At 37.7% G+C, this 26806-nt stretch overlaps 1 protein-coding gene across 1 annotated transcript in view; it reads left to right on the top strand.

Moving 5' to 3' along the window:
- LOC106875812 (heparan-sulfate 6-O-sulfotransferase 2) overlaps positions 1–26488 on the top strand; it is a 60235-nt gene extending 33747 nt beyond the window's left edge. The window contains exon 2 of the mRNA XM_052969798.2: positions 25741–26488. Within this exon, the coding sequence (XP_052825758.1) occupies positions 25741–26356 (616 nt within the window). The 3' untranslated portion in view covers positions 26357–26488. The remainder of the gene's footprint in view (positions 1–25740) is intronic.
- Positions 26489–26806: the final 318 nt, after the last annotated feature.

The following is a 26806-nucleotide window of genomic DNA, read 5'->3' as shown; positions in this document are numbered from 1 at the left end:
TAAATTTATTATATTACCATGTCATATTGGATATATATCTTTCGAAATTTAAATATTAAATATTGATTTCCTGCTATATTATTGATAATTTTATGAATTTATTAATAATATAAAAACACACACACACACACACACACACATATATATATATATATATATATATATATATATATATATATATATACATACGACGGGCTTCTTTCAGTTTCCATCTACCAAATTCACTCACAAGGCTTTGGTCGGCCCAAGGCTATAGTAGAAGACACTTTCTGAAAGTGCTACGCAGTGGGATTGAACCTAGAACCATATGGTTGGTGAGCAAGCTACAAAGTTTGAAATCATTAGTACCATTATTATCATTCTGTGAAGTGGTTGGTATTAGGAAGGGTATCCTGCTGTAGAAACCATGCCAAAGTAGATGATAGAGCTTGGTACAATCTTCTAATTTGCCAGCATGGGAAATGGACATTAAATGATCATTATCATTATCATTATTATTATTATTATTATTATTATCATCATCATTGTTTTACTTCTCAGCACATTTGGTCTTGTTTGTTCTGGTAGATTCTGTGAGAGTGGACAGCAGCCTTCTGTTAGAGGACTCACAGGGTCTCTTTCCGCACATTATAGGCTTTGATACTTGGTCATTAATTATCATGGGAGACATTCAACATACTAGTACAAATCTCAAAATCCTAACTGTCCCCAACAGAGCAGGTTTTGGGGGCTTGTTCTGTTCTCATGTCATTTCCGATTTCTCTGACATATTTCTTGAACTTGGCTGTTGGTGCTCCAAGTCTCCTTACAATTGCTGGAATGACAGACTCTCCCCTCATAGTCCATATTCTTGCAATTTTATCTTTTAATAGTCTGTACTTTTATTAATTTCATCTTTTAGTTGCCTGTACTTTTATTATTATAATTATTATCATTTTCATATATACACAACAGAATAGACTGTTGGAAAAGACAAAATCCTAACATCGGGCTACAACAAGTAACCTTACATGCCACGAACAGTCGTAAGTATCCTGGCTGTGTCCCTAATAACACTGTTTTCTGAAGCTGTACTAAACTGGGTTTTATGCCTATTTCCTCTATCCCAATGCACCTATAACAACTGGGATACATTTTACCCGCACTTTCCATACTCTCTGCAATTCAATGGTTAGGTCCTGGTGCTTTGCTATTTTTTTCTATACCTCTCATATTGATTTTTTTCATCGTTTGGGATTGTAAAGTCAATTATCTGGCACTTTCTATTCTCCTTATCTACTACTCCTACTAAATCAGGCCTTCTAGCTTCTATTGCTCTGTTAGTCCCACAGCATTATTATTTTTATTATTATTATTTACTTTTAATCTGCATGTTTGTTACAATCAGTCGCCGAGATACACCCAGTGTCCTGGGGCGAGTGAAGGCTCAGAGATGTTACAGTATGATGGAAAGCTTGGGTAGGAGAAGCAGTGGGGGTAGTAGCGAAATATCTTCATGTAATACAACACAGACATTTAAATGGATAGGAATTTTCTAAGGATGTGGGTAGTACTTGTCAGCACAATCTTTTGGATTTCTCTGAGACTTGGTTCTCCTGGGATAATATCTAAATGTTTCTGACATTCCTTTTTTTTATCATACCTAGGGCACCTACAATAACAAGAACAGTTCTTGTTTTAAGATGCCACATATTATTATTTTATGTTTGACTTTTGCTTTGCATTTGTACAAGTTGGATCCAAGTCTCACCCAGAGACCTCAAGAGACAACAAGTTAGAAGTTCATGAAGGTGTTATGCCTAGGGTACCATATATTTGGATTTGTACAATTTTGTTCAAGTGAATGTTTAAGAAACCATAAGAAAATTATGTGTTTGCTTTAAAATTTGAGATCACATAGACAGTATTTTACGTAGGATATGGGCAGTTCCCATGAGCACTATCTTTTGAACTTCAGCCATTTTGGGGTTTCCTGGAATCTGATCTAGGTAGTAATCAGCCCGTTTCGCTGTCATTCCCAGGGCACCTATGACAATAGGTATTGTTTTCGTCTTCAGATTCCACATTTTGCTAATTTCTATTTCAAGATCTTTATATTTGCTCAGTTTTTGGTAGGTCTTGACAGATACGTTTATATCGATTGGGACAGTCATATCAATGAGGAGGCATGATTTTTGTCTGAAGTCTTTCAGTATGATGTCTGGCCTATTTGCGTCTATCTTTCTGTCAGTTTGAATGGTGAAGTTCCAGAGGAGTGCAATGTGATCATTTTCAAGTACTGGGGGTGGTTTGTGTTCCCACCAGTTTTTATCATGGGGCAAGTCCAGGTTTTTGCATATTACCCAGTGAATATATTGTGCAGCTCTATCATGCCTGTTGAGATACTCTGTAGGCGCAAGCAGACTGCACATGGAGACAACATGATCGATGGTCTCATTTTGTTGTTGGCATATACGACATAATGGGGAGCTGCCGTTCTTTAATATGTTGGCCTGGTAGTTCTTTGTAGGTAGGCATTGATCTTGGGCTGCTATGATAAACCCCTCTGTTTCTGATTTCAAGCCAGAGGCCATTAACCATTGGTGGGTAAGGGCTTTGTCAATATCTGCATTATTCGCTCTCTTTGGGTATTTGCCATTGAGAGGTTTTCCATGCCATTTTTCAGTCATAATAGCTAAGGCAGCAATTTTAGCACGGGTTTTCAAGCGCTTAGCTTTTTCTGCAGGTGTTTCTAGTTCGTCTAATTCTTGAATTTGTTGCAATTGGAATTCACTTAGATATTCCTTTGCCTGTTTTGTTACTGAGTAAGATGCTTTCTTGCTTTCATATTTTAAGACAAGTTTTAGCATCCAGTCCTCAGAGTTTTTCAGATAGGTGTCTAGGCCAATTGTGGCTACCTTCATTGATAATGCCAGCTGTAGAAGTCCTCGGCCTCCTTCTTTTCTTGGCAGATAAAGACGTTCTATATCTGCCTTAGGGTGGTGCATTCTATGCATTGTCAACAGTTTTCGTATTTTTCTGTCAACATTACATATTTCAGTAATTGACCAGTTAACGATGTTGAAACTGTAAGTCACGACTGGTATGGCTAGAGCATTGATCGCTTCGATCCTGTTTCTCGCGTTCAGCTCTGTCTTCAGTATTGCTCTCACTCTGCGATAACATTCTCTTCTGATCCTTTCCCTCATCACTGAGTGCTTGATATTGTCCCCTTCAATTACCCCTAGGTATTTGTAGCTCTCCGCTGGTTCTAACTCTTTTATGACATTTTGCTGGTCATGGTTCACATTAGATGTATTTGTCATTTTTCCTTTGATAAAGGTAGCTTTTGCACATTTATCAAGGCCAAATTGCATCCTGATGTCATCACTGAATTGTTTAACAATCGCTAGTAGGCCTTTGAGTTGTTGGTCATTTTTTGCAAAGAGCTTTAAATCATCCATGTAAATGAGATGATTTATATTTTTATCAAATATTTTATAACCATACTGTGCATCATTGAGCAATTTTGAGAGCGGTATTAGGGCTAGACAGAAGAGGAGTGGTGATAGTGAGTCACCCTGGAAAATGCCACATGAAATTCTTACATCTCCAGCATTTAGAGATTCATTGTCATTGTTCAACATCAGTGTGGTTCTCCATGATCTCATACTTACAGATAAAAAGTTTCGCAGAGTAGGAGCTATTTTATACATTTCCAGACATTTCCTAATCCAGCTATGTGGTAGGCTATCAAAGGCCTTTTTATAGTCTATCCAGGCTATTGACAAGTTTTTGTGTCGCTTGTGACAATCTTCTAAGATCATCTTATTGATGAGTAGCTGATCTTTACAACCATAAGATCCACGTTTACATCCCTTTTGCTCATTAGGGAATATGCTACTTTCTATTAAAAAACTATAGGTGTACTCGGTTAGGACAGATGTTAGCGTCTTATACATTGTTGTTAAGCAGGTTATGGGGCGATAATTTTTTGGTTCGTTTGTTTCCTCATTTTTTGGAAGCAGGAATGTTAAACCATTAACTAGCCAAGAGGGCATCAAACTAGGATTTTGCAAAACATCGTTGTAAAGTTTTGTTAGCAGTTCATGGCTTTCTGGGAAGGCATTCAACCAGAAGTTAGGAATTTTATCCTTTCCTGGAGACTTCCATTTGCTTGACCTCTTGAGAGCAGATCTTATATCTTCTACCTTGACCCCCTCCCACTTTTGCTCCTCTAAGGAGTCTAGGTCTGTAGATATTCTATCAATCCAAGGGGCCTTTTCATTGTGTGTTTTTTCTTCTGCCCAGATTTTATTCCAAAATTCTTGCACTTTTTCTTTTGATGGGACAGACTTTATTGTTACTGGTGTTTTCCCTATCTTCCTGTAGAAATTTTTGGGGTTATTTTTGAACATGTTATTATCTCGGAAGAATCTAACACGCTTTTCATACCTTGCTATGCGGGCAGCTTTAGCACATACCTTTTGCTTGATGGTTTCTATGGTGGTATCAATGTCAACTATGGTTTTCACATTATATTTTTTCTTTAGTTTTTGGGTCTTTGTAGGTTTGATACTCTTGTCAAATTTAAGGTTTTTCAAACATTCTATGTCAGATCTAAGTATCTTAATTTGGTGTTGAATGCGTTCTTGCCAAGAAGGCTTTTTGTGGGAGTGTTGTCGTTTTCTAATCTTTTCACCACATAGAACCGTTGAGATTTTTGCGGATGCATAGTACAGGTGGTTGAGATCTGTAATATCAACATCATTAGCTGAAATTATATCCTTAAGTGCAAGGCGGATTTTACCAATTATTTTCAGGTTTTGGTTAGAATTGCGAATTTTGGGGAGAGTGTCGCGTTCATTCATACTAGTTTCTTTAATTTTCAGCCATTATTATTATTATTATTATTATTATTATTATTATTATTATTATTATTGTGGTAAGGTGGCAGAATTGTTAACATACTGGACAAAGAAATGCTTAGCAGCATTTCTTCCAGCTTTATGTTTTGAGTTCAAATGCCTTTCATTCTTCCAAGGTCAGTAAAATAAGTATTAGTGAAGCACTGGGATCGATGTAATCGACTGAAGCCCCTCCCCACAAAATTTCAGGCCTCATACCGAAAGTAGAATGCATTATTACTGCAATCTGGTGTGAAGTATCCATTAATACACCAGACGAAATTTTGATAATACTTACATCATCTACACTACATTGTAGTTGGTTTAACACCATAATACCTATTGGTAATAATTCTTAACACTTCAAATACTATTACACTCTTCTGGGGAAACAAAGGACAGAATTGAAAGCATCGAAGGCTCAAAGGATTCTTTTATGTTTGAACAATATTATTGCATGCAAGCGATTGTAATATTTACTGATTGTTGTAGAATTATTGACATTTGGGTAATCTCTACAGTTGTATGAATATTTAAATTTTTTTGCAACAAACATATACCTTTATATTAAAATAAGGTGGAAAAGACAAATTTTTTTATTTATTTATTTTTCTGTTTATTGGTAAGTTAGGCGTCGTTGAATTACTCTCAAATTATCGTTAGAGGTCTTACTTCCAGATGTGCTATATATATATATATATATATATATATATATATATATATATATATATATATATCATAAATGAAAAATGCATTAAATACTACAAAACGTACATGTAGGACAGACACAGAAAGATCATAATTCTTCATCAGTTGTCTGATGAATACTAATACTCAGTTTTGTGTCTTTATCCTGAGCGTGACCGTTGCCAGTACCGCCTGACTGGCTTTGTAGGGTTTTCGAGCGAGATCGTTGCCAGTGCCCCTGGACTGGCTCTTGTGCGGGTGGCACATAAAAGACGCCATTTCGAGCGTGGCCGTTTTCGTGTGGGTGACACGTAAAAGCACCCACTACACTCTCTGAGTGGTTGGCGTTAGGAAGGGCATCCAGCTGTAGAAACTCTGCTAAATTAGATTGGAGCCTGGTGTAGCCATCCGGTTGCACCAGTCCTCAGTCAAATCGTCCAACCCATGCTAGCATGGAAAGCGGACGTTAAACGATGATGATGATGATGATGATATATATATTTATATATGAAAGTCTATGAGGATTACTTAATACAGATGTTGAAGTGTAAAGGTAATTTTTTTTTAAATTTTGTTTTTTTTTTTTAAATGTTATAAAATCTTTTATGAGGATGTTGCTAGCCATTTTTGGGAAGCAGTTTTTTCTAGTATGTGAGCGCTTTTGTTAAACCTTTTCAAACACACGTGCTCTTAAAGAGGAAGTTGTTATTTTATATATGTGTATGTGTATGTGTGTGTGTGTATGTTTGCCCCCCCCCCCCCCCACCGCTTGACAACTGGTGATGGTGTGTTTATGTCCCTGTAATCCAGTGATTCATCTAAAAAGATCGATAGAATAAGTGCCGGGATTTAAAAAAAAAAGTCCTGGGGTTGATTTATTTGACCAAAATTCTTCAAGGCGATGCCCCAGCATGGCCACAGTCTAATAATTGAAACAAGTAAAAGATAAAAGATGTGTGTGTGTGTATATATATATATATATATATATATATATATACACACACACACACACACATGTATAGGCACAGGTGTGGCTGTGTGGTAAGAAGTTTGCTTACCAACCACATGGTTTTGGGTTCAGTCCCACTGTGTGGCACCTTGGGCAAGTGTCTTCTACTATAGCCTTGGGCCGACCAAAGCCTTGAGAGTGGATTTGGTAGAAAGAAACTGAAAGAAGCCTTTCATACAAATATGTGTGTGCATCTATATATATATATCTGTTTGCCTCACACCACCTCTTCACAACCAGTGTTGGTTTGTTTATGTCCCTATAACTTAGTGACTCGGTAAAGGAGACTGGTATAATTGGTTTAAAATTCTTCAAGGCAGTGCCCCAGCATGGCCACGGTCTAATGACTGAAACAAGCAAGACATAAAAGCTATCTCCACATACACAAGTTTCTTTCATTTTCTGTCTCCTGAATCCACTCATTGGGCTTTGGTCAACCTTGGGCTGTAGGAGAAGACACTTGCCCAAAGTGCCACGCTGTAGGCTTGAACCTGAGACCATGTGGTTGGGAATCTTCTTAGCCACATAGCGACACCTGTGCCTAAAGAAGTAAGCCACCCCCTCGGTGGACATGAACCACCAACCTTTCTGTTAACAGCTGAACACACTGATTGCTAACCTTTATTGCAAAACTAACCGCAATAACTTCCCTGCCGTGTGTCACTGATGCATGTAGATGCAACAATTGATGCATGTCTCTGCATCAGTGACTGAGTGGATAAACTATTAGCTATTTTGCTATTGTTGCTACTGGTGTTTCTATGATGCAACTTCCATCCTCGTGTTTTTGAGTTTTCTCTTTTCTTTGGCAAAGTCCAGATATTTTGCTACTTTTTCTCTTTCTTTCGCTTTCGCTCTGCTATCATTTGATACAGCAAAATCAATAATCCTGTATACGTTGCTTTATTTTTCTTCTTTATTTATTATACTCGCCGTTCCAATATTCCAAGATCAATTTACACCAAGAAATTCCACAGGATCTTACAATGGTTAATTTCAAAAACAGCTTTTGGCTGGTCGAGAAATCCTACTATTTTTCATCTCTTTTGCAATTCAAATTTTGGAATTTCCTTCTAACCTTCTTGTGTAACCTTTCTCTTTGTCTTTTTTCTGTTCTTTATATTATTTGTGTTCGTCTTTCCATATGATTCATAATTTTCTCTACTTTGCCATACACTTGATATTAGCTGGTTTACCGGATTTTGTCAAGCTTTATTTTAGAATATACGGCAATGTGGTTAAAAAGCTTGCTTTGCAACCATGTGGTTTCAAGTTCAGTCCCACTGTGCAGCACCTTGGGCAAGTGTCTTCTACTATGGCTCCAGGACTTGTGAGTGAAATTGGCAGACGGAAACTATGCGGAAGGCCATCACATATTTACATGCTTGTGTGTTTTTGTGTCTCCATTTGTCTTCATCTCACTACTTGAGAACTGGTGTTGGTTTGTTGATGTTCCTGCAACTAGTGTCATTTTAGCAAAAAAATGTCACTAAGTGTCAGACTTAAAATATAAGCCCTGGGGTTGATTTGATTGATTAAACCCTTCAAGGCAGTGCTCCAGCATGGCCACAGTTCAATAACTGAAGCAAGTGAAAGACAAAAGATAAACAATAGACATCAAAGGCAGTAGAAAGGCAGATAAACTGCCATTCGCTTCATGTTCTGGGATCAAATCCCATCAAGACTGACTTCACCTTTCATTGTTTCAAAGTCACTAATTAAGTACCAGTTAAATACTGGGGACCATATAATCAGCTTTAATTTTTTCTCTTGAATTCTGCTGATGTCCAAATTGTTGTCTTTTGGGTAGTTTTAGAATTCATTATAATCAGCAAAGGCAGTCTACCAGATCCACTCACGAGACATTGGTCGACCCGAGGCTATAGTAGAAGACACTTGCCCAAGGTGCCACACAGTGGGACTGAACTTCAAACCACATGGTTGAAAAGCAATCTTCTTGTGCACACAGCCATACTTGCAGTTAAGTTTGCAAATTGAAAAATGTTTCTGGGTTGAGGGGAAGAATAAGAGGAATCTTGATGTTTTTGATCAAAAACTGGGAAAAGGAAAAATTGTTTTACATTTATTTATGGTAGCACTAATAATATTGGTTTCAATAATAATGTGAGTGGGAGGAGGAAAAATTAAGGAAGGAACAGAGTAATTCAGTAGTAATGAAAACGAAATAGGCATGGTGTGGTGGTGGTGGGGGTGGGGTGATGCACACCCTGTGCGCAGATAGATTTTCCTGCAAATTATAGTGTGGCTTATAAAGCGTTCCTTACCCATGCTTTTTAATTGAATTGAATTATTATTATTTTTTTTTTTTAAGTATCACCGTTCCGTGTAATTTATACTCCAGTGAGAAATTAAGAAATCAACTCACAAATAAACGAAACCCTTGAATCCATCACTGTACACTCACATATACACACGCACGCACGCAAACGGTTGCATATCTATGTATCTATGTATGTATGTACCCACACACGTCTATGCGCATAGGTACACCATGATCTATACACACACAGACAAAAGTCGATTCATATGAAAAAGAAAGCGAATGAAATATTACGACCACTTACTTATTAGAAAATTTGTAAATTTGATTTTTTTTAAATTAAAAACTTTTTTTTTTTTATGTATCACCATTATAGATATTTATACTCTGGTGAAATTAAATCTAGTCGTAAATAAATTAGTGATAAAAGAAGTTCTGATTTAATTCATCACCTGACCTTCCTCCTTCATTTCACTGAGTTTTTATTACCCTGTGCATGTAAGCAAGAGCAGGGTATTGTAATCACCCGTCTTTGTCTGTTTGTTTGCTAAAGGGTTAAATAAAAGTTAAAAGCTAAAAAAGAACCCCATACCCTTGCATCTGTTGGACCATCATCACCACCACCACCACCACCACCCTGCTTCCACCTTTGTCACCAGTACCCACACAAATTCCCCACTCTATCCCTACCCTCAAACTGGTACTGTGGGGGGGGGCATTTTGATAAGTACTGAGGTGTGTAAACTAATTTCCATTGTAGCCATTTGGGGAGGCCAAAATTTATTCCAAATATAAGAGATTATTATTAAAGCAACGATAGGCTCGGATTATTTGCTGAAAGAGTGGGGACACAAAACTTGGAGTTCTTTATTTAAGAGATGAGGAATTATTTACATTTGACGGATATTGACAACAAACAAGATGAGGACAAATATCTGTCAAATGTAAATAATGTATGTATACAAAACTTGGAGTATTACCATTTTAGAACAATTCATTTAAAATATCTACTATAATAATACTCTTGTGTTTTTCTCCCGTCACAACATATGGATGAGAAAGGAAGGGGTGATGGCAAACTGGTAGTGGGAGCGTTTGAATTCGTGTGAGTATATGTGTGTATGTATGTAAAAAGGAGATATGTGAATGTTTGTGTGTGTGCAGTGGAAGTGGGATGGTGAAGATTCAATGCTTAAAAGAAAAATCAAACAGTGTTTCAACTCTATTACAATTAACTGTCATTTTTGATGGTACAGGGCCAGCTAGTATAAAAGAATACTAAAAACTTCCCAAAATTTCTGTTAGAAATGATTAAACTTGCATATTTTATACAATTGTCCCCTGTCTAACATTGTCCCTTGTCTAATTCCTTTGTGGAAAAGAAAAGCAATCAGTATTCCTTTATATTTTGTTCCCATACAGTCCCCCAACATCTTGGATCCTTGTGGCTAATAAAAGTTGTTGATGATGACGATTTTGTTATTAGAGAAACAGAAGGAAAACTGGTAAAAATTTACATAATAAATAGTTTTGTGATTAGTATCTGTCAATATCAACAAAAACAGTTGCTGAAATTCTTGATAAGAAACAGTGTTTTTCGTCATTGTAGCAAGATGTAAATCCGATTGCACAGAATAAAACATGTTCGGTTTATGTGTGTGTAATGATCTTTATCACTTTTTAACTGTAATGCCTATGAATTTCAAATCAAAATCAATATCTACACAATATCATTTATTGTGTGAGCAGATTGGTCAGCTTTCAAATGGACTTGGACAATGGAAGATAATTTAAGAACATTCCACAGATCTTTAATGTACATCGTCTTCCATCTACATCTTCATTTGTATCAAATCCTCTGTCTCTCCTTCTCTCTCTTCTTCTCTCTCTCTTTTCTATCAGTGCTGAGGGTGTGTGTAACTTTAGTAGAAATTCTTTCTCTGTATAGTCACAGCAAATGGAGTCAACTATTCAAGTATGTATATCCTGCATAACAACACTTCACTGAATTGGTGTAGATTGTTGAAGAGGAAATATGACAAACTGTATTATGATCTCAGTTGCTGGTTTCAAAACTAATACATTTATTAGCCATAAAATATTGCTTCTAGTTGATGCATTGGCAGAAACGAGGGAACACAGAGCTGAATAAATGTCCAACTGTATTTAAAGATTTGTCTCGACATCCTTAACTTCCCATGCTACCAACACAGGTGTGTGTGTGTGTGTGTGCGTGCGTGTACATGTGTTTAATATAACTATATATGTATGTATGTATGTATGTATGTATATAAATATGTAAATATATATATATATATATATATATAAAAACAAAAGTAAATGAGTATATGCATATATACGTACAGGTATGTGCATACCGACATCCACCTGTATGTATAGGTGCATATCTGGGTACAGGACATTGCAAACAAACGTAGACGAGAACACACGAGCCACATAGAGAACATTCTACTTCATCAGCTACCCACGTTTTAACACCGGCGTTTCGACGAGCTTGGGCAGGACGCATCGTTAAAACGGCTCGTCCCATGGATCGCAGATTAAATTTGTATACGCAAATTAAATCTAGCCATGGAGGAATGTAGTGGCGGACAAAAAACAAGACAGGAAAACAAACAGAAAAGGCTTTACGGCCAGACGAGAAAAATTATGTGTGTATGAACACGTTGAGGCACGGAACCGAGAGAGACAAAGTGGTGGCGTGCGTTACTTGGCGAAAGCCAAGGAAGGAAAGGATTATTGACCGGAAGCATGTGACCATGCCGGTGTAAAGGGAAGAGAGAGAGTGGTAGAGGGAGAAAGAGAGGGAGGAAGTAGAAGAATAGGTGAGCAACGAGAGGAAAAGAGAAAGAGAGGAAATACGAGGGGGAAAAGGAGATACGTAGTAGTAACAGAGGAAGAACAAGAGGGGTAAGGCGAGATACGTAGTAGTACAGAGGAAGAACGAGGGGGGGGAGAAAGGAAAGAGAAAGAGAAAGAGATAGAGTAGCGTCGGAGGATAAGTTTACGAAAACTACTTACATATATATATATTGTGTATATATATATATATATTGTGTGTGTATATATATATATATATATTGTGTATATATATATATATATATTGTGTATATATATATATAAATATTATGTATATATATATCATCATCATCGTTTAATGTCCACTTTCCGTGCTGGCATGGGCTGGATGGTTTGATTGAAGACTGGCAAAGTTTCTACAGCTGGATGCCCTTCCTAATGCCAACCACTCCAAGTGTATAGTGGGTGCTTTTATGTGCCGGTGGAGTGAATAAATTGTTGTCTAAATAACACAGAAATGAAAATAACACTGACATCGCATTTTAAGAGGTATATTTACTAAAATTACATAAAAATATCTTGAAATACTAAAGAGTAAATTTATTCAATAAAATCGTCATTGGCTTCGACCACAGCCTCCAGATGACTTCAGAATCTCCAGCAGTTCTTCAGGACCTGAATAATAATAATAATAATAATAATAATAACATTGAAAAATACCTTAGGAATGAGAACCCAGATTTGAAATATCCCCAAGACACCTGATGAAGGCTGGAGGGTATATCAGCCAGAACGTGTTAACAACAAACAAAGATGAGGACAAATATCTGTCAAATGTAAATAATTCCTCATCTCTTAAATATAAAATTGTAACTTTGAGATTTCAATTGTATGATTGTATATTTTTGGAATGACAGTATAGGGTTGGTGTAAGAGACAGGATCTAGCTGGTTTGAACACAAAATAGGTTGAATATTTGGGCTGGATATGGTCGGTTTAAAATGCTAAAATACTAAAGGGTTAAATAATGATGATGATGATGATGATGATGGCAGTGGTGGCATATGTATATGTGTGTGTATGTACCCTTGTCCTGATATCATGTGATGGTTGTAAATGAGTGTCATTGTCATACAAGCAGTGTTGTTCATTTCCAGTCTTCTGTAGAAAAAAGCATGCTTGGCCATACCAAGGGGAAATATTACTTTACTCATTTACTGTCCGTTTTCCATGCTGGCATGGGTTGAATGGTTTGATGGGATCCAGTGAGCTGCAGAGCTGCATCAAGCTGCGGTGTCTGCATCGACATGGTTTCTACGCCTGGATGCCCTTCCTAATGCCAGCCACTTGGCAGCATGTACTCGGTGCCCCTTTTTTGTTTTTCCATGTCATGAGCACTTCGGAAGTTGCCAAGTAACTTGCAAGATGACCGGGGGGGGGGGGGGAGAAAGGAAAAGGAAAAGTCCTCACTTCTAAGTGATGGGGTCAGGGTTTATACTGCAAGGGATAAGTCATGTCTTGCTATAGACCTGATGATGTATGACTGCTATACATTGTATAGGATTATGCACACACACTTTTTTTTTATATATAATGTTGGCATGGTCATCAGTTTTACTTCCTGTTTTTCCATACTGGCATGGGTTGGGTAAGACTTGTAATGATAAAGTATCTCTTCCTGATAAATATTTATATATTTATTTAATTATATAATTATATGTGTATTTATATACAGGGTGCGGTGAATAAGCTGTCGTCTAAATTATGCAAAAATGAAAATAACACTGACATCTCATTTTAACAGATATATTTACCAAAATTACATAAAAATATCTTGAAATACTAAAGAGTAAATTTATTCAATAAAATCGCCATTGGCTTCAACCATGGCCTCCAGACGACTTCATAATATCCTGCAACTCTTCTGGACAGTCTCCTTGTTGAAGTTGGTGAATGTTGCCATAATCCTTGCCTTCAGTTCATCTTTGGTGTTACAAGGAGTTTTGTTGGTCTCTTGCTTGACTGCACTCTGCACATAATAATCAAGGGGGTTGCAGTCTGGGGAGTTAGGTGGCCAAATGTTAGGGGTGATGTGGTTGCAGAAATTGTGTAACAGCCATGACTGGGTTCTTCTGGTTGTGTGGCATGGTGCAGAGTCCTGTTGCCAGGTATAGGGTCTTCTAGCAACCACCCTCTTGGTCCAGGTCAGTACCCCTTTCTCCAGGCACTTGATGTAGGTCTCTGTGTTGAGTGTGAGGCTGTGTGGGAAGATGAATGGAGGCATAATGTCGCCATCACAAGTGATCACTCCAAACACCATGATGTTGACTCTGGATGTTTGATTTTTATCACTCTTGGTACGTGTCCTGTCCTCAGATTGACACCAAAACACTGAAATGTTCGTATTGGAGCTTCTGACATGAATGCCAAGCAGTACAGTATGTCATTTCCAAATCTCTGGCAGAGTGAATTGCATCACGGTGCTGTTTTTGTCTCAGACAGTACCCAACTGACCCTACCATACTGTGAAGTCAACAAAATAAAAAACAAATGAAGGGCGTGTGTGAAATTAAAAATATAAAATGGCAACAATTTACCCATTGCACCCTGTATATCTATGTGTGTGTGTGTGTGTGTGTATTTATGCATATATACACATACAACCTACATGATTAAAATATCCACATTTAAATCAGCAAGCTTAAACACACACACACACATAGGAACTCATGCAGGCATGCATGTGTGTGCATGTGTGTTTGTGTAAGTGCCTTAAGAATTCTGACATTGTTCTGTTTCATTAATTGCAGAATTCATAAGAAATAAAAGCACTGAAAATGCTTATTCATGTTTGACTGATGACTAATGACTCACTCATTTTGTCCTCAGGATATATTAACATCTTACTTTAACTTATTTTATCTCTGAAACAGAAACAATTTATGGAATTCTTAGCAATTTCTTCTGTTAATTAATATTATTATAACATTAACACCCATTTTTAAAGTAGGTTTATACATGCAGGGTGTGCCTAACGATTAACATTCATGGAGAAAAATGGAAACATCAAACCATATTAGTTGTGTTTAGTGAGGGTTTTGTTTCCACTTCTTTTAGAATTGTATGAATTGAGAGGAGGGTTTAATACAGTCGCTCTCTCCCTTCCCTCTTCTCCCCCCCCACTCTCTATCCATTATTTAAGGTCACCTTTTCCGTTCTTGAGGCAGATATTTTTTTATGGACACATGCCCTTCCTGTTGCCAACCTCTGCCTATAACCAACCCAGGAGATATTTTGCCATGGCAAGAGATGCTTTTCACATATTGTCCAGACAAAAGTAAACACACACACACACACACGCACACACACACACACACACACACACACACACACGTAGAGAGAGGGGTATGTAGTTTAGGGGTTAGGATGTTGTATTCATGATCGTAAGATCGTGGTTTCGATTCCTGGACTGGGTGACACATTCTGTTTTTGGTAGAACACTTGGTGACATTTTGCTCCACTCCTCTCAGTTGGCGAAGGTGAGTAACCGTGCAATGGACCGACATCCTATCCAGGGGGAAATATATGCAACACAGAAACTGGCCTCATTGACTAAGGGAAGGATCTTCATTCTTTATCTTACATCATTATCATTTAATGTTTACTTTCCATGCTGGCATGGGTTGGATGGTTTGACTGAGAACTGGTAAGCTAGGGAAATGCACCAGGTCCCGTTCTGATTTGGCAAGGTTTCTACAGCAGGATGCCCTTCCTAACGCCAAACCACTCCAAGAGTGTGGTGGCTGCTTTTTACGTGCCACCATTATGAGACAATAAAGGTGACTATAAGCAATATAAAACCATAAAAGAAGAATTCATTTGTCACTCATTGTGACTGATGGTACAGAGTGGCACCTACATTGCTAGAAATAAGAAGTAAAAACCCTCTTAACTGCATGTATGTATGTATGTATGTATGTATATATATATATATATATATATATATATATATATATATATATATATATATATGTATGTATGTATGTATGTATGTATGTATGTACATACATGGCAGGCTTCTTTCAGTTTCCATCTACTGAACTGAAGACCCCAAATTTGGGAAACTAGATTCTTACCCACACAGCCACACCTTCAGCTGTTTCTTTGCTTCTTTTTTTTTTTATTTTAAATTTTGTTTTCTTTCTTCTTAAAGAATGGATTCTCTTTAGAATTTACCTTTTCTATTGCCTTCACTAAAAGTGATGGCCATTGCCCTTAGCTGCTCTTTTTGTTGACTTTTCTTGACTGTAGGGTAGGGATAATTGAATATAGGCACAGGAGTGGCTGTGTGGTAAGTAGATTGATATAGAGAGAGAGTTGGCTAAATATAAGCCAAATATAAAAGTTATTTCAAGGGGTGTCAAATATGTGATGATGTGGTTACTATTTGACACTCCTGAAGAGGCTCGCAATTTTGCAAATCAGCCCTTAGAGGGCAAAGAGATATTGTTTCTTCCCACGTATTGTGGGAAGAAGTTGACTAGGGCTTGGTTCTGTGGGTTGTCACTCAGGATAGAACCCGAGTGGATTGAAGACACTATCTGCCGGGGTCTGGGTGGTAGCGGAGCCAAGCTCCTCAATGTCAGAATTTTGCCTGCAGCTGATTGGGTGGGGTCAAAAGCGGTCTTGACCCTGTGGACCCAATCAGCCAAGAATCTGGTGTTTCCAGATTCTCTGGAAATGGCCGGTTATAGGTATCCGGTGATTCTTGAGGGACGCCCCTCCCCCCAAGTGTCACCTGTGCCTGGAACCAGGCCACATTAAAAAGAACTGTCCCCAGGACCAAAGTAAGGTCCTGGAACAGTTAGTTATGGAAGAACCCCCACCTCCTCCTTCAGAGGGAGAAAAGGAGGCAGTGGATACCTCCCTGAAAAAAAAGGGGGAAAAAAGGAAGAAGTGTACTCTGCAAAAAGTGGTTGGCATTAGGAAGAGCATCCAGCTGTAGAAACCATGCCAAAACAGACAATTGGAGGCTGATGGAGTTTTGCCCGCTCCTGTCAAACCATCCAACCCATGCCAGCATGGACAATGGACAATAATTGATGATATGTATGTATGTGGCAGACTTCCACAGAGTTTCTGTCTATCAAATTCATTTGCAAGGCATTCGGTTGGCTTAGGGCTATAGTGGAAGATACTGGCCTGAAGCACCTTGGAATGACACTGAAGTGAAACCCATTTGGTTGCTGAGTAAGCTTCTTAACCACACAGCCATACCTTGTTACCATATTTTTATGCAATATCTGCATATTTCAGTGAATTAGGGGAAAAATTTCGTAATCAACTATGTGGTTTGATTTGAAATAAGATAAGCAACTTTTTACATAAGTAAGTTGGTGTTTGGCGAATAATTTTTTAAATTCTTACATAAAATTAAAATAGCAACTTTCCAATTTGAATATGAATAGCTTAATCAAGCAGGTTTTGTACGTTGGAAACCGGAGTCTGCCGCAAGTGGCTTGTTAAAACAGTAAGAGCAGCCATTGACAGGTGAATGATCAGTATTTCCATTTTACTGGAATCTTCACCTGATCTATTGTCGTTAACATCTCTCTCTCTCTCTCTCTCTCTCTCTCTCTCTCTCTCTATCTATCTATCTATCTATTTATTTATCTACCTATCATATCTATCTCTTTATGTATCTACTTTTCTCTCTCTCTATCTCTTTCTCCCTCCCTCTCTCTATCTACTTCTCTCATTCTCTCACTCTCTCTCTCTTTCTATGTATTTATCCTTATAGCTACCTATCTCTTTCTCTTCTCTTTCTCTCTCTATCTATATAGCTAGCTTTCTCCCTCTCCCTCTTTCTTTCTCCCTCTCCCTCTTTCTTTCTCCCTCTCCCTATCTACCTTTCTCTATCTACCTCTCTCTGTCTATAACATTTACAAATTTATTTACTCTACAACCCCCCTCCCCACTTCTCCCATAATTATTGTCCTTGGATGACAGTTATTGATCATTTCAAATTCTTACTTTAATTAGTGACAGGGGTGTGTGGCAGGTATGGGGTGGTGGTAGTGGTGGGGGGGAGCATATAGGCAATAAAAGAGGGGTAGTCCATATGAGCATTGTAGTTATGAGGGCGAGTAAGAGTTAAGACAAAGTATTTATTCTCTCCAGAAATGTCCATGAGACGTGAGACTGGATTATAAAACCCAGCTTAATATTAAATTCACTTCAGGTTTTTTTATTTTTACTTTTGTTTTTATTTCTTTCTCTTTTTTCTTTTCTTTCTTTCTTTTTTTTTTTTTTTCATTTTTTATCATTTTTGGCCTGGCTGTGTTGTGGTTAAGAAACTTTCTTCCCAACCACGTAGGCAAGTGTCTCCTATCACAGCCTTGGGTTCAGTCAGAGTCTTGAGAATGGAATTGGTAGACAAGCCCATCATGTTACTGTGTGTGTGTGTGTGTGTGTGTGTGTGTGTTTCTCCTTGTCTTGGTATGGCTTCATAGTTCTAAATGAACTTTACCATCACACAAGCATCTCATCCCACTTTTGATCTTCCATTAAAACATGTCCAGCCATAGAGAAATGTTTCCTTATTTAGAAACAGGCAAGGATTGGTGACAAGCAGAGCATCCAGCTGGACTGGAGCAACATGAAATGAAGTGTTTTGCTCAAGAACACAATGTGCTGCTCGGTCAAGGAATTGAACTTCTGGTCATTAGATTGTGAGTGGAATACCCTAACCAAAAGGGCATACGCCTTCATATATATTTTTTCATGTGTGTATATATATATATAGATGCAGGCATGACTGTGTGGTAAGAAGCTTGCTTCCCAACTACATGGTTCTGGGTTCAGTCCCACTGCATGGCACCTTGGGCAAGTGTTTTCTACTATAGCCTCATGCCAACCAAAGCCTTGTGAGTGGATTTGGTAGATGGAAACTGAAAGAAGCCCATCGTATATATATATATATATATATATATATATATATATATATATACATATGTATGTATATGTATATATTTGTGTGTGTGTCTGTGTTTGTCCCCCCACCATCACTTGACGAATGATGTTGGTGTGTTTACATCCCCATAACCTAGCGGTTCAGGAAAAGAGACTGATAGAATAAGTACTAGGCTTACAAAGAATAAGTCCTTGAGTTGATTTGTTTGACTGAAAGCACTGCTCCAGCATGGCCACAGTCAAATGACTGAAATGAGTAAAAGAATAAAAGAATATATATGTTTTTTTTTTTCGAAAAACATAAATCCGGAGAAGCAGCACACTTTAAGAAGTAGAGCAGTCTATATTAATTACTGGTGAAGGCCGGTTTATACTGGTAAAGGCTGGGGTTTTTGCTATAAAGGTACCCTTTATGGCGAGAAACCCAGGGTAACCCTATAAACCGACCTTCACCAGTAATTGATATATATATATATATATATATATATATATATATATATATATATATATATATATATATATATATATATATATGTTGGACATTAAACTTGGCTTGCAAAGACTTGTTGGGGCAAGTGAAAGCAAAATTGTGATAGCACCTGTACCAGTGGAGCGTTAAGAGCACTGTTCGAGCATGATCGTTACCAGCGTCGCCTTCCTGGCACTTGTGCTGGTGGTGCGTGAAAAGTCATTCGAGCGAGGTTGTTGCCAGTGCCGCTGGACTAGCTCCTGTGCAGGTGGCACGTAAAATACGCCATTTTGAGCGTGGCCGTTGCCAGTACTGTCTGACTGGCCCTCGTGCCGGTGGCACGTAAAAGCACCCATTACACTCTCGGAGTGGTTGGCGTTAGGAAGGGCATCCAGCTGTAGAAACTCTGCCAAATCAGATTGGAGCCTGGTGCAGCCATCCGGTTCACCAATCCTCAGTCAAATCGTCCAACCCATGCTAGCATGGAAAGCGGACGTTAAACGATGATGATGATGATGATATATATATATATATATTTCGGTGAAAGCTATTGAAAGATTTTTCAAAGTCAACAAACAGTATGCACAAAGATGAGTGCCATTTATGGGATTGTTTGAGTATTTGGTAAAAGAAGATATGTCCAATCAGAGGAAACGTGGTGGAGAATAATAGCAAAAGATCTTAAAAGCTGAGGGTTATCAATGGAATAAGCTGTCGAGGAGACTTTTAGTGTTAGCAGCTGGAATGGTCTTGCTGTCGTCTCAAGTGCCACAAAGCCAAGTGAGAACCAAATGAATGAATGAATATATTTATGTTTGTGTACAATTAATTGTAGTTTTTAGAAAGTTTGATTAAGGAAAAAAAAAATTCTGTGATAAATGATAAATGTTAAAAATGGAGTGGAGTTTAATAAAGAGGAGGGTGAAAGTTAAAACTACAAAAGAAAGAGCGATCAAAGATGAATTGCAATTCTGAAGGAAAAGAAGAAATAAATAAATTATGGAGTAAAGATTGTTTGCCAACATAACATGGCAGTCCTGGTTTAGGACAAATGTTGCTGTAATTTAGCCCCAGGAGACACCGTCTCCAGCTGGCTATACGACATGATCTGTGTCCTATATTTTCGAACAAGGGAATCTAGCATTCCCCCCCACTCAGCTCAAAACAATAGCTGTGCATCATGATTTCTGGGTTATTTCCCTTCATTAGCACAGAATAATTGTTCAGCTAGAGGTGGCGCTGCCAAATTCCCATTCGAAATATATAGTTTTCAAAGTGACAACTAGTCACTGATCTATAAATTAAAAAATATAAGGACACAGAAGGGGGAAGTCAGTTACATAGACTTCAGTGTTCAGCTGGTACTTATTTTGTCGGCCCAGAAAGGATGCATGGCAAAGTTGTCCCTGATGGAATTTGAACTCAATGTTAAGCATGCTTGTCATTCAGCCTTATACACTAGTTTACTAATAACAAATTTAGTTATTTTACAAAATCTTTCCAAATTCTTGGTTATTTTTAGAATTCTTTGAAATCCATAATGTATTTCATCAGAGATTTGGTCTTGAATGGATTAAATTTCAGCAAAGTAGATATACCTAAAAGCTACTTAGAGTTATTAAAAGCAATTAAGTTACATTTCAATTAATACTAAGAGTTGTGAAGTGGTGCTAATGAGACATACAATGAGAGGATGTTGTTGTTGTTGTTAGTGTTTAGACCAGGTCAATCCTGGGCAGAGGCATGTTTGGGAAAATTGAGAAGTTTATTTTAAACATGATCCTGGTTCAGTCCAACTGTGTGGTACCTGGGGGCCAGTCTCTTCTACCATGGTCATCAGTTGACTTGTACTCTGTGGGTGGATTTGGCAAGGTAGGAACTGTACAAAAACCATCATACACACACACACACACACACAGTTATCTAACTGACTGACTGGCTCCCTTGCCGGTGGTACGTAAAAAGCACCATTTAAGTGTGGTCGATGCCAGTGTTGCCTGACTGGCTCCCGTGCTGGTGGCACGAAAAAGCACCATTCAAGCGTGGTTGATACCAGTACTGTCTGATTGGCCCTTGTGTGAGTGGCATGTAAAAAGCACCCATTTCATTCTCTGAGTGGTTGGCATTAGGAAGGGCATCCAGTTATAGAAACTGTGCCAGATCGGATTGGAGCCTGGTGCAGCCCCCTTGCTTGTCAGTCCTCAGTCAAACCGTCCAACCCATGCCAGCATGGAAGGTAGACTTTAAATGATGACGATGATGATGATGATGAGTAGTTTCCAAGCAAGGTCCAAATGGCCCTTGGGCACTGCATAAGGTTTTGCTGTTAAAATTTGGAGATACTTTTACAATACACAAAATATTTCAACGGTTTTTTTTTTTTTTTATACAGTTCCTAATAATTAATTATAAAAATATTATGGGACCTCTTTAAATATTGAATGGCTACAAGGGTCCAGCAGAGTAGAATAGCAATCAAAGGGGATCATAAGGGGGAGGATGGTGGAGAATATGTTTTATCTTTTACTTGTTTCAGTCATTTAACTGCAGCCATGCTGGAGCACTGCCTTGAAGAATCTTTTAGTGGAATGATTCTTCTTCAGTCCTTCTCTATTTTTAAGTTTAGTACTGATTCTATTGGTTTCTTTGCCAAACCGCTAAGTTAAGGGGGACATAAATGCACCAACACTGGTTTCAAGTGTTGGTGGGACACACACACACACACACACAAACATAAACTTGGGTACCAAACCATTAATCCATTGATTGTTAATTAACGAAGTCAACATTTTTGTTAATGATTTACCTTTTATATATATAAGTACTAAGCTTTCAAAGAATAAGTCCTGGGGTCGATTTGTTCGACTACAGGTGATGCTCCAGCATGGCTGCAGTCAAATGACTGAAACAAATAAAAGAATAAAAGAGCAAAAGAATAAAAAGTCAGCAAATAACCAAGCATGAAGTATCTGCTGACCCTGAAAAAGATTTCAGCCTTTTGTGGGGGTCATTTTGTTCATGGTGTCATTCATGAAACTAGAAAGGTTTGGATACAAGTCTTTTATTGTTTGGTTCCTGTTCAGCCTTGATGGAGCCGACCTATGACTTGATATGTTCTTCCTTTCTTCAGAGCATGTCTTTAGACTGCAGCCATGCTGGGGCACCACCTTGGAGAATTCTTAGTCTGATGAATTGACCCCAGGACTTGTCCTATCAGTCTCTTTCGCTGAACTGCTAAGTTACAGGGATATAAGCAAATCAGCACTGGTTGTCAAGCAGTGGTGGGGAGACCAAACACAGACACACACACACATGTATGTATATGACAGGCTTTTTTTCAGTTTCCGTCTACAAAATCCACTCACAAGGCTTTGGTTGATCTGAGGCTATAGAAAACGCTTGCCCAAGGTGCCACGCAATGGGACTGAACCCGGAACCATGTAGTTGCGAAGCAAACTTCTTACCGCACAGACACGCCTGCATATAGAGTAAGATTTTAGATAAATTTGACTGCTATTTCTAGCAAACTGAGAAACTGGTATTGACCCTTCTCTCTTTAGCTAGTTTCATTGATATGTAATAGCCATTGTCTTTATGCAGTTGAACGAAAGTAGGTTGTCGTACTGGATTACATGTTGGGGGTTTGTTAGTTTCTACAGAAGCAGTCACACCAAAGAAGTTCGTGTGTGACTGAGACATTTAATTCTCACTGACCTAGTTTGTTGCTGAGTCTTATAATTTATTGCAATCAGAGAATCACTTCTGAAAAAAATTTGCTTTTTCCTTGTTGTATATTTAGCTCCATCTGTTGCCACTTCACATTAATAAGAGTTCAACTTAGTACTCCATGCTAATGAAAAGTGTAATTTCACAGTAATGCTGATAATGGTGGTCGGATTTTCTTTTGGAACCCGAGTTTGTAACTATCCAAGTTAATGAAGGAGCTTTTACGTCAGTCACTCAACCTGCAAGTAATAGAAACCAGATCTCCTTCAAATTATATATCTGTATCATCATCATCATCATCATCATCATCATCATCATCACTATCATCATTATTGTTAATATCGACTTTTCCTTGCTCGATTGGGTCAGACAGAATTTGTTGAGGTAAATCTCCTATGGCTGGATGCCCTTCCTGTCACCAACCCATATCTGTTTCCAAACAAAGTAATATTTCCCCATGGCTAGGCTTGCTTTTCACAAAAGACTGGAAACAATCCCACTTGTATGACAATGCTGCTCATTTACAACCATTATATGATATCAAGACAAGGGTACACACAAGAAAACATACACACACATTCATACATATACGGTGGGCTTCTTTCAGTTTCTGTTTACTAAATCCATTCACAAAGCTTTGTTCAGCTTGGGGGCTGTTGTAGAAAAACACTAGGACTAAGACCAGATAGTTGGGAAGCCAGTTTCTCAACCTCACAGCCTTACCTATGCAGGAGACATATCTATTTAGGATAATACAGTCCTGGATACCTTAAAGAGAAAAAAAATATAGGATGATTACCATTTGGATAGGTCCTTTTAATCAAGGTTTACCTTCCTGGGGCTAAACTACAGAGTTAAGTGATCTATTATTAACCCTTTTGATACCCACCTGGCTGAAACCAGCTCTGGCTCTGAGTACAAATGCCTTCCACCAAACCTTAGTCACAATTCATGTTCCTAACATTAGCTTAATGATAACTAAGTTATTCTACCAAATTCTTTGTTATATTTAGAATTGAAAGAAACACAGAGCACCTCAACAGAAATATGGTAACAAAAGGGTTAATCTGTTCTTGTTGAACCCTTTTGTTTTTTTTTCTTTAAATTGTATTCGTATTTGCTGTCAATTATTTTCACTCTTTGGAAGTATTTCTGATGCTCCAGAAGATTGCTCTTCTGTAATATTGATCACAAAAAGAGCTGCAAGGCTTCACTTTTGTGGAAGCAACGACAGTCAATTGAATCAGCTCAATATTTACCTGATTGGTATTTCATTTTGTGAAAAGATGAACAGTAAAGAGGACCGTAGCAGAATTTGAAACTGGAAGGCAAAGAGTTGTAAACTTGCTATATCCAAGAATTTCTTGACCATTTCTGTGAATCCCTTCACCTTCCACTATGGTTTATGCATCATCATCATCATCATACCTGTTAAACAAATCGTCACTATGGAATGAAATTGAAGATGCTAATCTTTTATATTTGTAGCATTTATATTATAACAATATTGATCATTGCCAGTGCCCCTGGACTGGCTTGTGCGGGTGGCACATAAAAGACACCATTTCGAGCGTGGCCGTTTTCGTGCGGGTGACACGTAAAAGCACCCACTACACTCTCTGAGTGGTTGGCATTAGGAAGGGCATCCAGCTGTAGAAACTCTGCCAAATTAGATTGGAGCCTGGTGTTGCCATCTGGTTTCACCAGTCCTCAGTCAAATCGTCCAACCCATGCTAGCATGGAAAGCGGACGTTAAACGACGAACGATGACCAGACCATCAGATGCTGTTATACACCACTGGTCACAGTGCACTTCCAATTCTGTCTTAATTGCTCCATTCTTTTCTACCTTGACTCAAATTGCTTGACTAAATCATCTTCCCATTGTTGTGGAAGGCTTTCTTAGTGGCATTTTCCAATATCTTGGATGCCACTCAACAACTGCACAAATCCACCTGTTGTCTATGAACCTTGCGACATGTCCAACCCAGCGGAACTTAGACAACATTTATATTATTTGTATGACAATCAACAAATAAATACTTTAAATTTAAGTATGGTGTGTGTGTGTGTGTGTGTGTGTGTGTGTGTGTGTGTGTGTGTGCGTGCATGCACCTATTCCTAACATTTTTCAACAGACTTAAATGAAAACACAACTTTAGTCTGCTAGATTTCATCTTGGAGAATGACTTCATCCTACAGATGATGTGTGTAAACAACACACTCATTCCCTCATCAGGGACAATCAGACACCGGTGTCTTGGCATGATTTCACCTCCTTAGAGATGGACAAGAAATTTGTATTATCGAATGAAGGAGTGATCTCAGGTGGGCTGTTATCAGGAGGGTTAAGTTTGGTTCTAGACACCAATTTAACATACTATTACAGAAGGACCCTCTATGTGGTCACTACACTTGTTAAAAGCAGTAACCAAATCTCTCTCCTCAAATTGCATTTTAAGTAAGTAAAGGACACATTAGGTAGTGTAGCCTTACTTATACCTAAAAAGACAAGTTGGTCACAAGTTGATTGTCTTTGATCATAGGTCAGGTTCAGTAAGACTGTCCTTGGGTTAAACAACAACAACCTGTAAATGGAAAAGTTGTTTGTTTTTATTAAATCTCTCCAAATTCTTGCTTGTTTTCAAAATTAATTAAAATAGTTTATTTCATTAAAAATATGTTTACAAAAGAGTTGAATTTAAATTTTAAAATGATGCCATAAAATGATGACTAATTTGTATTATATGACCAGCGATAGTTCAGGTCAGTTGGTTAATAAATTGTATTAGTTTCAAACGAGTGTTTTCTTTATTTTGTTTTTTAATGATGTTTCTATAATGTTTTTCATGTGTTTGTAATATCCTACTCTCTCTCTTTCTCTTTGTAGATATAACTACATTACATTTTTACGTCATCCGGTCCATCGATACCTGAGTGAGTGGCGGCATGTATATCGTGGTGCTACTTGGAAGGCAACCAATTACCGTTGCAATGGTAACGACGCCACTCTTGAAGAAGTACCCTTTTGTTACGAGGGCAGTAACTGGCACAACGTCTCGTTGGACTCTTTCCTGGAATGCCCGAGTAATATGGCCGTCAATAGACAAGTCCGAATGCTTGCCAATTTGAGCAAAGTGAATTGTTATAATCGTACTGGGATGAGTGAGAAAGAAAGAAATGCTATTATGTTGGAAAGCGCCAAAGAAAATCTATTAAGTATGGCTTTCTTTGGAATGACTGAATTCCAGTTACAATCTCAGAAGTTATTTGAAAGTACGTTCCACTTAAATTTTCATGAAGATTTTGAACAATATAATTACACACATAGCAACAGAGTGAATCTCACATGGAATCAACTTGTTCAAATTACCAAACTCAACAAAATAGATATGTTATTTTATGATTTTGCAAAAAATTTATTCTTTCGGCGTTTAGAATATTTGGATAAGATGAAATCCAGTAAGCCTACACGTAAAAGGACGGGGAATAAGAAACAGGCTTAGCTGAGGATCACCCATCACACTGAAAAAATTTCCGGCCAAAAATTTAAAAAAAAAAAAAAAATCAGAAAGATAATAATTAAATAAAAAAATCTCAAACAGAAATACATTGAACCAAAGATTTAATCAATTGAACATATTTTGTGTTTTTTTTTTGTTCTTTTATCTTTTATAACAACAAAGTATGAATAAATATGGTGTGTGCATGTGTGTGTGCATTTATATATATATATATATATATATATATATAATTTGGTATAAACAAATGTTAAGAATATGTATTAAGACAAACAACTGAAGATGTTCAGAGGAATGAATGGCGCTTTATACTCCAACATGTATATGTGTACGCATATATATTACAGATATATATATATATATATACATATATATATATATATCTATAAGTAATTTCATTATTATTCTACAATTAAAAATACCACAGAATCTTTG

The sequence above is a fragment of the Octopus bimaculoides genome, chromosome 7 (assembly GCF_046866305.1).
Source record: "Octopus bimaculoides isolate indiv1 chromosome 7, ASM4686630v1, whole genome shotgun sequence".
In the NCBI taxonomy this organism is placed as follows: Eukaryota; Metazoa; Mollusca; class Cephalopoda; order Octopoda; family Octopodidae; genus Octopus; species Octopus bimaculoides.
The sequence above is the reverse complement of the archived record's forward strand: the minus strand, read 5'-3'. Positions and strand labels throughout refer to the sequence as shown.